This window comes from Agelaius tricolor, unplaced genomic scaffold, assembly GCF_023055355.1.
Source record: "Agelaius tricolor isolate 1412-34295 unplaced genomic scaffold, bAgeTri1.0.p SCAF_3, whole genome shotgun sequence".
In the NCBI taxonomy this organism is placed as follows: domain Eukaryota; kingdom Metazoa; phylum Chordata; class Aves; order Passeriformes; family Icteridae; genus Agelaius; species Agelaius tricolor.
In genome coordinates, this window is record NW_027269263.1 from 15,704,480 (window position 1) to 15,718,693 (window position 14,214).

At 38.8% G+C, this 14,214-nt stretch overlaps 1 protein-coding gene across 3 annotated transcripts in view; it reads right to left on the bottom strand.

Moving 5' to 3' along the window:
- SHISAL1 (shisa like 1) overlaps positions 1-14,214 on the bottom strand; it is a 74,838-nt gene that overhangs the window by 20,000 nt on the left and 40,624 nt on the right. For 2 of the 3 annotated variants that reach the window (XM_071422638.1, XM_071422637.1), the window contains 3 exons: positions 12,174-12,387; positions 5,182-5,499; positions 1,128-1,907 (listed from right to left, as the gene is read on the bottom strand). In XM_071422638.1, coding sequence (XP_071278739.1) covers positions 1,892-1,907; positions 5,182-5,499; positions 12,174-12,387 — 548 coding nt within the window. In that variant the 3' untranslated portion in view covers positions 1,128-1,891. The remainder of the gene's footprint in view (positions 1-1,127; positions 1,908-5,181; positions 5,500-12,173; positions 12,388-14,214) is intronic. The other variant, XM_071422639.1, reaches the window with a different exon arrangement.

The window sequence follows — 14,214 nt, forward strand, 5'->3', positions numbered from 1 at the left end:
AAATGGAAATGATAAAACAAAAATCTCCCAATTTTTGCATGTTGTATCGAGGCAAGCAAATAAGACCTGAAGCACTGCAGATTTTGAGGTGTATGGTTCCAAGCCCACTGTGTCTTTGTGCTGTTGGCTTCCTGCCCTGATGTGCTGGTTTGGGTTTGGGTAGAGCTAATTTCTATTTTAGCAGTTATGCAGTTCTCAGCAAGCAAGGTAAGAATATTTAGAAGAAAATACATTCAGCATTATCTGTTATTCTAACCCAATACATTCCAAACACATTGGAGGCCCATAGATAATGGTAGATGTAGCCTTACACACTTACCTAATCTTTGTAACCAAACAGATTTTCTAGGTGATGTCAATTCCCAGAGAGTTCTTTCAAAAAAGCACAATATAAGTTTTAAATTTTTTTTTCATCATTTAAAAAAACCCAAATTACTCATGCTCTGACTTGCCAAATTTAGTCTAACATAAAAGTTTACGTAGGGGCTCTAAATAAAAAACTATGCTTGGTCCTATGATGCAAAATTCTGCATCTTTAAAACAGCATCATCCTATTGCTGTTCAGTGAAGTAATTCTGCAAATGCGAGGCTGAGATCTTATTTACCTAAAATCGAAGGAGCCAGCTTTTTTCCCTTGTTACTGTAAATAATTATATCAAGAGCAGCCTCTGCACTAACTCCTCTCACCACAATGGCTCATGATTTTGGTGGACTGTGTGCACAGTGATCTACTGCAGCACCAATGTCTCATCACACAGGCAAGATTGTAGCTCCTACAAGTCACTGAAGGAAGCACTGCAGTGATAGCCTACATCCTGTTTCAAAATCTGCTATCAAAGCAAATTCTTTCACAAGATCTTTTTAGCCACTAGGAAAATATTCATGCGGTTTTGTATAGTTGCTGAGGACATGCTCAGTTACCTGCTGGCTCCCAAACTCTGCCAGTATTTTTATAGGCTTTATTCTCTCTGGTGCTTTGGTAGTCATCTGAAGAAGTGTCAAGTAGCAGGTGAATAGCAGCAGGCTAGAAACTATTCTATTTGTTGTCCGAAAGACAAAGTGCCCCAGAGGAATTCACAGCAAAAGCAGATTCCAGCATTTAATAAGGGAAAGTAAAATAGACTTGCCTTTGCCTAATCCATTCCAGCTGTGTGAAGGAAATAACAGGGGCTAACCCTGCTGGGCTGCTTCTTTCCTGATTCTAGCCAAGCAGCAGGTTTCTGAAACCGAGAGTCACGGAGCACGTGTGTGATCACAGGCAGTGCCTCTGCCTGCTGTTGTGCAGAAAGGCAAAGAACACAGAAGCAAATGTTGGACTTCAGGACAGTATTTATTCCCTGTGATTTGCATCCTTGATGGAGGTGAGGAGGAGTTTAACATCAGCAGAGCAAGGCTGAGGGATCAGGTCTTCCTCTCACATCCAGAACAAAATACAGCCACAGAGGACCTGGAGGAATTCTGCCAGGCTGCCCTTGCCCATGCTTCTTAATGTGATCTTCCTCTTTAGTCTGTTTTAATTATTATTAATTAACAATATTCCCACAGTTGTGAGAACAAGTTGTTTCAGCAGTCAGGATTTCGATTCCCCAACTGGCAATATTCCATTTTATTGCCTCCCTGGCTTTTACTTTGCTGAGCAGTAGAAATATTTTGCCTGCTGCTTGCTGCAGTTCCATTTGCAGGTGTAAAAGCTTGCTCAGGTAACCAGACTGCAGGTTCTCCCTCGGGCCAGGGAGTGTGGAGGGCCCAGCTCATGCTCTGAAGGATCACCACAAGAGAAGGCACGGCTGTATGAGCTGTGTGAGCTCAGGCACTGCGGGCTGTGCCGGCGCTGGGGTTGCAGAAGGTGCATCCACCATGACCTTCCGCCCACACAGGCCTTGGGCAGCCCTCAGGTGGTTTTCATACTAAAGAAGAAATCAGCATTAGTTAGGCTGCAAAATCCACACACTACAGGATGAAGCAAATCCATTTAGTCCGAATGGGGTTGGATGCTCCTGAGATCAATGATTTTCCTTCCTATCCTGGCATGACACTGCAAGAGCAGCCAGAAGCTTGCCTAATGGATTCCAGACCTCTTTACTTATAATAATATTATGGCTATACATGGTTCTCTTTGTCTCAAGTAAACAATGAAGTGATCCACTGTGACAAATGTTTAAACATCATAGGGATGGTTCTACCCAGTCTATATTATAACTTGCTTGATTTTTCCTTCTGACATACCCAATTCATTGCCAATTCATAGCACTTAAACTAGGGTAAGGAAAGAAATGCTGAAATAAAAACCAATTACATAATTTTTTTTGATCCAGGAAGATCCAAAAACTACTTTACAAGCTATAGGTTAATCCTGACATCCTTCTTGGGACAGTTCCTTACACTGTCAGTTCTCTGCAGTACTGGGATTTGCATGTCATCATGTAGTGTCTTCTAGAATGGGCATATTTTTAGCTGTGCTCAGATGAATGTAGTACAGGAAGTTAACAACTTGAACAACATCTGTCATCACAAAAACTTGAAAACTTGTTTGGAAATGTTTTTAACTGTATTTAAGTTTTTTATGCCTGGGGGTATATCCATACCTGTCAGGATTCAAAGATCTATTCTGATCTATTCTGCATCTTTAAAATGCTCATCTGTACACAGGAACCATTCTTACGGTAGGATATCACACACACATATATATATATATATATACACACACACACAGTGTGTTTGTGAAGTGCTAAATAAAAACACTTGTTTTCCCTGCAGACAGAAGAGCTGGGATAAGTTTAGGACACATTAAAATGGCAACATAAACTGAAAAGTTGATTTTTTTAGACTGGAAACCTGGTGTGTTACCAAAGCAGGTGTCATAATCTAGAATAATGGAAATTCAGGTAGAAAATGTACAACAGGTCTTTTAATAGACTCAGAGATTTTAAAAATGGGGATGGAAATTACAAATCCAGTAAGTGTTCACTTCTTCACTGATAGTATGGTTACATTTTGAGAAGACAGTACTGAGGTCATTCATCAAATATAGACTGCAGCAGAAAATCAGACTCTGAAACTAAGCTTAACTTCTGTAGGTCAAAATTATCATATTTTCATCTATATAACCTGCAGATTATCTAAAAGAGAAATAAATAGCCAGGCAACCCACTCCCCACTGTTTTAGCAATTGCTATAGTACACAAATCTGTCATTTTCTGAGGGAGCTGTTTACTCAAAATCCTCTTTTGCATGCTAAACATCTTGCCTGTGATCACCAGTGCCTATTGCTATTTTTTCTGTATCCAACTCACACTGAATCATCTGTGCTCTTGGTTCAGAGGCTCTAAGTTCCAAAAGCTGCAGGTTACAAGAATGAAAATATAGAAGCTAGTGTAGTGTTTTACATGCTGAAATACAGGGGATAAATAGGGTTTTGATAAGGAAGCATCTACTTATTTCTTCCACTGAGCAAGGAAAGGACTAGGGGAAAAGAACAATTTTGTGGAAGCGCAATTTTGAGGGGAGCACAAACAGCTTACTGGGGAAGAAGTGAGTGTTACTGGAGTGGCTTATCAATGCTCATCTCCTGCCAACAAAGGACAAGGAGCATATGGGATGTGCTCACCTGATCCTAACATACACGGCCTGCTTAACGCTTTGGGAAAAGCAAACAAACAGAACAGGAGTCAGTCATGAGAGGTGACCAGGAATCAAGCCTTCAAGAATATTGAATAGTTTCAATTTATAATGTTAGAGCAAACTAATAGTACATCAATTAGCAGATGCAGTCATTTTTGTACATGTACACACACATGTTAAGCCAGGATACCATTACTGTACTACAAATGTAGTTCTTAAATTATGTGGCAATTTTAACTGGAGACTGGAAAATCAATGTGCAAAAAAGCTGGAAGAATTAGAGCAAGGAAAAAGGAAAGAGGAAGTGAAAAGGAGAAGGCTCACAACAAAGCACAAGGAATTCTCTCAAGCAGCCTCAGCCTCTTCTGTTTGAGCAAGTGCTGCTGGAATGGTCCTTCAGTCTGATCTGCACTGGATACATCCAGGACTGGCTCCAGTGCCAAGCAACCTCCTCTATCACTGAATTAACCATCACTTCTTTCCCTATTGCAACAAATCTTTAGCTCTATGTGCTCTCTATTTACACTTGAAGGGCAAATGATGAAAGCAAAGGACCATTACTGTTACCATCCCATCTGCAACCCAGCGATACCCAAAGGTTTCAGACTGACATCAGTGCTGAGGCTTCATGTGCTCCACAGCTCCGGGAACTACTGTCATCTTTTTCACCCTGCACATTCTTAGATCACTTAATTTCGCCAAAACTCAACACTCAGCCTTCTGGAACTCTTCTAAAACACAGTGGTGACTCGGTACTCACTCTGCATCCTTCCAAGTACTAATGCTTTCTTGGTAAGAAGAAAAGTCCCTGCCTTTCTTGACACCTTTTTCAGAGAAATGTTTTACTCAGCTCTCTCCCTTTGCTTTCATCTTCCTTGCAAAACAAGTCCATAATAATTCAACGTCATTTTGTATGTGGCTGTGTTTAATTTTTTCTATTTATACTGCAAGCTCTGCTTGCTCCCTTAGATCTGCCTCCCTTTTGGTCTGAGGGGTTTTGTTGGAGGTTTTGTCTTCCTTTCACAGCATTTAACCTTACAGTAGCCTACTTGTGTCACTCTGTCAAATGAGATCAAGCAAAGCTTTTTTGGCTGTGCATATAAAAAACTAACCTGGTTTTAATGTTGTTTCTGTGTCTCATGCCACAAATAGAGAGGATTTGTGACATCTCACATGGAAGCTATCCCAACGTCACTATAAATAAAGTCTTTTAAAACCAGAGCAACAGATACACATAGCAATTAGTCTTTGAGACCAGAACTACTTTTATAGTTGATGCAGATTTGTAGTTTGTTTGCATGACATAGTAGTAAAACTGTTCAGCACAGAAAGATGGCAGCACCTGTTTCTCCAAGAAAAGGATTAAAAGATGACTTAATATATTTCAGAGTAAGACATTACTCCTAAGCAGTAATTCAATAAGACAGGTCACGATGTAAATAATTACGCGCTAGAAGTGGTGCTGTTCAGCCTGAATTCACAGGCACTTCCAAACACAGGGGACTATTCACACTTCAAAACAGCAAAAGAATATATCTCAGTATGGCTTTGCTTACTTACCAGGCAGATGTACTCTGAAAAGACACCAGGGGTGGGCTTAAAGCATCTCCTTTTAAGGTGTGTACTGTCTGTGATGTTCGAGGCTGGGGCTGAGTTTGAGGCTGTGTCTCTGGCTGAGGCTGTGTCTGTCTTGGGTCCTGAGCTGGATTAATCCATCGACTCTGGCCCGGTGTCATCCACTTTCCATGGATTCCCCAGCGGGCCAGGTAAAATTTGCAAATATCATAGTTCATTGAAGAGTAATATAAAAGGTCCAGTATCAGTAAGATCACCACAAAAAAGCCATAGATCCACACTCCCAACAGTGCACTGTAGTTGCTGTGAAAGGAAGAAAAGGGACAACAACTATCTCTCAGTAGTGGTCACTGCGTTAGTTCATCAAGGTTGTTTGTTTCATTAATTATTTATAGACGTCTGAAACAAAATATTGTTCCAAAGCGTGTGTGTTTAAAATTAAGCTATTTTTTCAATATGAATACTGCTATAAGCATGGTTTTTAGAAACTAAATCTGTCTGTCTTAAAAAACTTTTTGTCCTTCTCATCTGTCCATAGGCTTTCCAGAATGGCTGCTAAAGAGACCTCTTAATATGGCTAGCAATAAATTTTAGGAAGGAAGAACATTGGCAAAATAATGTTAGACAATGCACTTCACAGGAAGGAAAATATGTACAACACTGAGATGTATATATTGGTATATTTATAATGTGTATATATAGATAAAGGCCATGGCAATTATATGGTGCAGAGAGCTGTAAATCTGTAACAGATGACTAATGGTATTAAAAGAAAGGAGGGAAAAACAGGAGGAAAAAGTGTAAGGGGTCAAAAATGTGGAGATCAAAAAGGGGAAGAAGTGCTAATGCCCTGCTGGAGATGAAGTATTATTAAAAGAAAAATGACTGTCAGGTGTAAATGCAGTTTGGATTGGAAACTGTGTGAGTGGGGAGAATGAGATCAAAACTGAGATGGAAAGAAATGTATAAAAATGAGATTGTTAAGTAGAAAGAAAAAGAAAGGCTGATCTAGACCCATGAGCTAATGTGGAAGTACATATACTGGAGACTATAAAACCAAGAGGAAGCTGAAGGGATGTTAGTAAAAAATGTCATTAGGAAGGCAGTCTCAGAAAAATTATATCCAAGTCATAGGTGGGCAGCCCACATCTGCATGGAGCTGAACTCAAAGCTGAACACACACTCAACTGTGCTCTCCTTTCACAGCCAGTCAAAAAAACTTGGCGGAAATCATATTTTTTTAGCACATTGGTCAAAATGGAAGAGCTTCAAGAAGAAAAAAAAAGGATGAGAAGACATGCAAAGCAGGTATTTTGGTATTTTAAAAACATGTCCTCCAGCCTTTCTGGATCAAAATATTTCAAGTCTCTGCTTTGAACTTTCATTTCTATTTAAACTATTGTATGACTCTTCCATTTTATACTTTTAAAAAATCAGGATTTGAAACAAGAAATCAGAATTTTACTGTCTGTGTTGCTGTCTGTCAGCACTTCAAGAGAGTGATTCTTCCTTTCAGGGAATGATTTTTCCACTACACAGCTATAATGCCCTTAGATTAAATGAAGTTCCATTTTAAATAACTAAGTAACAAAAGGAAGGTCCAAGCTGTTAATGGCTCACTTCCTGTATAACTTTAGGACTACACAAGCCTAGAATTAAAATTAAAAAAAAAAGAAAGAAATCAGAACATTTCCAGAAGGATTAGAAGTAGGCAAATTTTAATGTTCTGAAAACCCTTAACTCCAGAGTCTTTAACTGTGCTAAACTTACACATGCAAGCCTAACTTCACACAACAGAGGGTAGATCTTAGTAATGCACTAAAATCTGCAGTTCAGGCCCTTAAGAGTAAAACAGGACCTGGTTAATCCAGGCTTCTCAGCAGTGCTGTTCTTGACTTCCAGTAGATTTAGTCCTACTGGGGGTAAATTCTTCTATTTTCTGTTAACATAAATAAAATGCAAGCAAAAGCTGGAAAAGTCAGGAAGAAATGCATTTGGATAAATCCCATTCTTGCTCATCATTACTTCCAATAGGACCCATTTTGCTTACAGGTGAGCTGTATTTGACCCACACTTAGAAAACATATTTGTTTTGGCAACAATGTGAGAAGCAAAAACATTCCTTCTAGTTAACTCAAAAGAATTTTTTTTTTTGTATTTTGGGTATTTAATTTTATCCACCAAAATTTTGACTAGTGAAAATTAGAGCTATTTTGAGTGTTTCAATTTAAAGCAGTACTTTAATAATCATGCCAATATGTAAGCTATTCATCTGCTCCTCCTAAAAAACATCTGTTTCTCACAAGTACAAAAAATGAAAGGCTGCTTTATATTAATTAACAGGCAATGGGACAACAGCACTATCAAGAGCCTTGTGAAAAATCACAAGTAAAAATAGTAAGTAGTATGTTTAGTATGCAGAAGGATATTCCATACATTGATACCTTCTGTTTCTCCAACTATTAAGGTGGAAGAAAATGGCAGTTTTTCTGATGGCTACTAATAAAAATGAAAACTGACCTGCAAATCAAGATGTCCTCATTAGAAAATAAACAATCTTATTTACAGGGATTAACAGTAAGGCCAGAAACACAGAAGAGAACTCAGAATCCAAAAACTTCTAGGACTTGCTCTCATTTCACTGACCTGAAGGATTTAATTGTCAGTTTATTCTTGCAATCTGGTTTTCCTGGTCTTTCTTTCAATTTTTACTAAAACTGAAGTGTGAACAGATTCTAAATGTGCTGAGATTGAAATTATAGAGTTTGTTCCATTACAGGGTGTATCAAGTTGCATCCATCTCATTCATTCACTTTTTGAGACAGATAACAAGCTGGTTATGACTAGCCTATATCTTTTTAGTAGATTTTCTTGAGTTTTATGTGCAGAACAGGAACAAAAAATAACTCATTTGGGAATTCAGGTTTGAAAAAGCCAACAAATCTGAACAATTGCAGGCTGAATTCTACAGCTGCAGAGTTTAAATGTGGGCAGATGGTCATGGAAATAGTTCTCTCCTGTTCTACTGAAAAGGCGCAGTTCCTTGGATTAGTAACAATAAGGGCTGCCCCTAGGAAATGCAAGGTTACAGCTTTGGTGCTGAGGAAGCCAGTGCAGTTTTTGCATCTACACTTTAAATGAGATTTCCCCCCCATTTTTCTTTTATAATTATCTCCAGGCCTTTGTCCAATCCTGGGTTTTCCAGAGGAATCTGTTCCTGCCATACATGAAAGGTCTTCCCTGCCAAATTACATATTTTTGCAACAGCTGGTAGTGGGATTGATGATTTCTTTTTTCTTTCTTGTAAAGATGACTCTCTGAGTGCTATTTAAGCAAATACCATTTCTGCAGGGGACACTCAGTACCTGGAGAAAGATGGTGCTGTTCTGTTCTCACAGTGCTTTGGGTGCCAGTGTTGGAATGAGGTGTGCAAAAGCGATTCCACACTGACAAACCAAACTAAGAGATAAGCAAAACCATGGATACACTACAGACTGCCAGACTATTGCTGCAGTAGCAGATTAAGGACCTCTATCATAGTGGTACAACTGATAATCTACCAAAATATGCACAACAAAAACCTGACTATGAAAACTAGAGAAACTAGGTTCAAATGAATACTATTTTTAAGAATAGCTGAACAATTTCTTAGATGGTTTTAAGGGAAAATACTTTGGATTAAAGAGCTTTTCCTGTCTGTTAGACATAATTTTTATTTCTATATTTAATACTAAATGAGTTATTCACTATATTTAATACTAAATAAGTTTAGTAATTCTATATTTAATACTAAATGAATTATTCAAAAATATTATAGACCGATTAATTTGCATGATTGCAAAGATCAATACTCCCATATTTTCCTTTTATAAAAAACATATAAATATCGTGTTACAGTAATGGAAAAATGTAAATAAATGTGGCTATAGTTGCATTGTGGGACTGGTGAAGACAAATGTGCCTTTTGAGCTGTGCCACATCAAAGAAGTCTCAAGTCACTTCATTAACTTTTTCCCTCAACTGTATTATAAAACAAGAAATTTGTTTTGGTGATCACAAGAGTGGCTAAGGGGGAAAATAAACCAAATAATAATATTGAAATAAACCAAGAAATAATGTTGAATCACTCTTCCCTGAAAACTATATTCCATTTTTTTAAAGTTCATTGCCTTTCCCATATCTTAAATTATTCTCCCTTGCCACAGTCCAATAGGTTTCATTAGATTTTTTTTCAGTGGTGTGTGAAATTAGATCTAAACAAAGAGCTGACTTTGTCACTGTAAACTGAAGCCTGGAAGCATTAGAATCCAAATTATTGTGTACAATAGATAAAGTCGGAGTATTACTTAAGAAGCTTTTTGCAATGTTTTTAATGTAGGCACATATGGTTTTCTTCTTTCTGCTCCTTCTAAAAATACCAGGGAGCTTTCTACCAAAATCACTGAGCTCAGGGTGAGGAGATCTCTCCTGTCTGTCTTACTCCATGGATGGAGTTTTACATGGGAAGCAGCATTTCTTCATTTTCCTGCTCCTGAGAGATTAATCAGAAGTGATGTTTGAGGAACAAGGCAACACCAGTTTCATTCCTGAACTTACCTACACTACAGCTCCAGAGGCTTTTTACTGTATCCAGTAGGATGTCACATATCTTTGCAAAAGTTCACACACAGCTGATGCCCCTAGGAAGTCCTGGACTGGATGGTAAATAGTCTGCAGGTGGTTCTCAACTACAAGTCTTACCAACAAAAACTACACGGGTACCTCTTTCTCCATCACAATTGAACAAGTTGACTTTTAAAAAATAGTTCTATATGAAAACTAATATAATGCTTTTGCTCTAAATATTTTTATCAAAATAAATGCTGTAGTTCACAGAATACCAAACTAATTTTTTTTTCCAAACTGCTTGCATACACAACAGCCCTGTGATGTCAAGACCCCTGGATTTATTTTTCCGGGAGTGTGTGCACATGCGCAGATGTGAGCAGGCAAACAACACTGGAGGCAGAGAAATGCTCTGTGTCCCAGGGAATCTTTTGCAATCAGCCTGGACCTGTTCCTCTGCCTTGGAAAGGCTGGTTGCCCTCTACATTCCAGCTTGCTGGTGAAAGGAAGGGCAGAAGAGCCTTCCCTGAGTAAGCTCTGGCCATGACTACACAGAGGAGCTGCTGAGACACTGGGAAAAGCCTGAAGCATTGGCTTAGTGCTTGTCAGAACTGCCTTTGATGGTAACATCCCGACCTCTGTGAGACAGGGTGGTCAGCAGTGCTGATGCAGGGTTTACAGAACAACACAGCAGGAATAAAACAAATTTGCTGTGTGCAGGACAAAGACCTGGAAAAGCAGGGGGGCAACAGCCTCATGAGCCCATTCTTGAGGCTCATTTTACCACTCTAAGTGTGCAGCAGATTCTAGCTCTGTCTGTGACTGCCTGCAGAGCCCTTCTGTTCTGAGAGTCTCATGAGGACCTCTCTGATATCCAGGGCTGCTGAGGGAGCAGGGCCACCCCAGTACACAGAGGGGCAGCACACCCTGGTTTTTTAGCATATGTAGAGCACACACTGTGTATGAGCACTGGGGCTATAAACCCCACCTGGTTGCCTGGAACTATTTATGTTGCCAGATTTGGGGAGCTCCAGGTGAAAGCTGCTGGATTGTCTGGGCTGCACAAAAGGTGGAGAAAGTGGATGGTCTTTAAAAGGCTTGGTATTACAGTATCTTCCCAGCATTCTGTGTAATCTGTTCTCACGATCCCAGATGCACTACAAAGTCAAGGCAAGAAAATTTCACCTGAAGGATGTAACTGCACATAAAGTAATACAACAGTATAGATCCACATTGATTTAAAGATATCTTATATGGGTAGAGTCTATTTTTGTCTGTCTTTGCAGGTGATTGACACATTAACAACCAGTAAATTTAGAGAATGCAACTTTATGTCTATGCAAGACTGAAATTTCTCTGGGCAGCTCTGTGTGAGGAGTGGGTGTTAAGGAAGGCAATGCTTTGCTGACTCCTCAAGCTGAGCACAGCTGCACACAATGAATTAGACCAGCCAGCATCTCCTAACAGCCCTCCACCTGCTCCCATTGGGGTGAATACAACAGACCAATTGACTGGCACCACAGAAAACACCAAAATCCTCTTGTGAACAACAATCCATACACTGGGATTCCACCTGTCTTTAATCTGCTCCTTCCTAGTCCTGCAGAGGCTGAATACCAGAATAAAATGGCAGAGAAAGCAGATTGATCAGAATTCGATCTTTGGGATTACACCAAGGGAAATCACAGCTGATCAGTGTGGCCAGAATGTCAACACTAAATAGCAAACTGACCACAAGGGAAGATTTTGTTCCTGTAAATAGATATTCAGTAACAAAGATCTATTTTCTACTTCCTACTTCTTTATAAATAAAAAACTTACAGACATTCATTCTGGGGGACAGCAGAACATGGAAGTACCCCAGGTAACAGGCAAGGAGACCACACAATGTTGGTCTAAAAGCAAATACATTCTGTTCCCCAAGGCTAGTGATTTGTTACAAGAGATCAAGATTCAAAAACATCAGGGATTCCAAAAAGGGCATTTGGGTTGATATGGAAAATGTCAGCTCACTTCCCCTCTCACCTATGAACAGCTTTGGGGTTTATTTTTACCGATGCACATTTAAACATAGTTTGGATCAAATTAGGGTCAGGGAAAAGACTTTTCAAACTTTTATATGTAACTTTTTATTTGTCACATTTATATGGAACTTTTACTCTCCTTGCAATGTTTATAGCCCATGTCAAAGCAAAGAAAGCAAAGCTGAAATATTCTTTCTTTTAGGAGCTCTGCAACAACAAAAAACCTTTCAGTAATGGTTTTCTGTATATGCAATTATTCTAATTGCTTCCATCATTAAGTGCACCTCAGACTCTGTTATTAGACCAGGAACAGTTTGGTGAGGAGTACTTTAGAAGTCATTTACTTACTTATGCATATATCCATCTGCATTCCCTGTTAAGTTCATCTGCATAACAGTCTGAAATTCTGTCTCATTGCAGCAATATTTAAACACTGTGTTGTTATGGTGACAGCAAAAGATGTAAGATTTATTGTCAGAAAGACGGGGGCAGTGAAAACCAAAGTGGTAGCGACCTTTGTAGTCCGTGTATGGCTCGCAGACCCGAAAATGTGCGGACAACACTGGAAAACAAAAACAACATTGGCTTTGTCAGTCACTTCTATTATCTCCATCTTATCAACTCTCATTTTTCAAGGCTAAACAACTGTTGCTTGATTTCTGAAACACATCAGTAATAAAGAACTTTCAATGTTTTAACATTTAGTACTTAAAGGTAACAATGTTCAGACTTCTGTTGTATTTTGAGTTTTGTTGCTTCTATGTTTGATTATCATTGTTTGTTTTAAGGGAAGGGAGTAATACCCTCTATGTTAAGAGGCACAAAAGTATTTAGGGAAATTTTTTCATACTACTGTTCTAGTTATAGTGATATCCATAACCCACAACAATGTTCATGCTTGATACTCCTGGGATGACTTAATAAAAACAAAACATCTGTGTAGAAACTGCAATGAAAGTTTGATGGCACTTGGTTTACTGTTGCTGATTTCTTCTTCTCTAAAGGTCAGTCTTTGATAAGGAAAAGTCTATCAGAAACAGTCATTACAAACAGTATAACAAATCTGAGCAACTTTGAATTTGCAAACAGACAGAACTAATAAAATCCAGGTGTTCCTGGGAGTTCTTACATTTCTTCTTTAACAAGTTCTCATGTAAAGTGTTTATTACAGCTCTGAGAATATTTTTCTTTTTTGCAGTCCTGTATCACACTGATTTCACCATCACTTTTACTGGGGTAAAAAAAGAAGCTGCCCACTGATACCCTTTTCTCATCTTGGTTTCCCTGAGTTTCTGAGTTTTTCAGTTGTGCAGAGGGACAGGGTAGAAATCCCTTCCAAAATGGTCGTAAGAAAACATATGCAGCTTCCTGAAAGACTTTTATATTGTATTTGCAGGGAATGCCCCAACAAAGGCAGGGATGATAAATCTGAATCTATGTTCTCAGAAGGCTAATTTATTACTTTATGATACTATATTATATTAAAGAATACTATACTATACTAAAGAATACAGAATGGATACTTACCCAAGGCTAAAAAGATAATAATGAAAACTTGTGACTTTTTCCAGACTCTCAACACAGCTTGGCCCTGATTAGCCAATGTGTCAAAACAACTCACACCAGAATCCAATGAAAAATCACCTGTGGGTAAACAATCCCCAAGCACATTCCACATGAGCACAACACAGGAGAAGCAAATGAGATAAGAATTGCTTTCCTTTTCTTAGCGGTGTCTCATCTTCCCAGGAGAAAAATCCTGGGCGAAGGAATTTTTTCAGAGAATGTGAATGCCACACTTTTAGGAGTCAATGTTTGTTTCCACATTCACAGTTTGTGTTATGGTAGGCCTTACAAGATCATTTAAGAGTACATGTATGCAGACATCCCAAAGGACTTAAGCTCTAAGGAATGTGAAATGTGGAAGCTGAGTCTGAATCCTCTCAGCAGTGAAATGTTTGTTCTTTGGAGAACTGAGGCTCAGCAATGATGTGGGCAGCTGCAGTTCATAACATTACACCAATTAATAAATGATCTATTCACTTTGGACTGACTGAATTAACTCTTGTAATTTGGTGCATGAGTTTTCTGTCAGTTCACCAGTACAAGAGGTTATACATAATGACTTGCATGGATTTAGCTGAATGGCACTACCCCTCTGCACAGAGCCCCTCTTGATCTGAAATTGCATCTGTGCACCTTGCCTGTCTGATCCTCATTTTTTTTCTACTTTGCCTAAAAAAAAAAAAATAGCCTATTCCTAATGCTTTTGTTTGTCAATTTTATAAAATATATTAATTTTAAGACAAATTTTAGGGATTGTGACAGTGGACATCACTTTATTTATGTGTAGAGAGGGGGAGCCTAGAACAAAAACCAGAGTACTAGG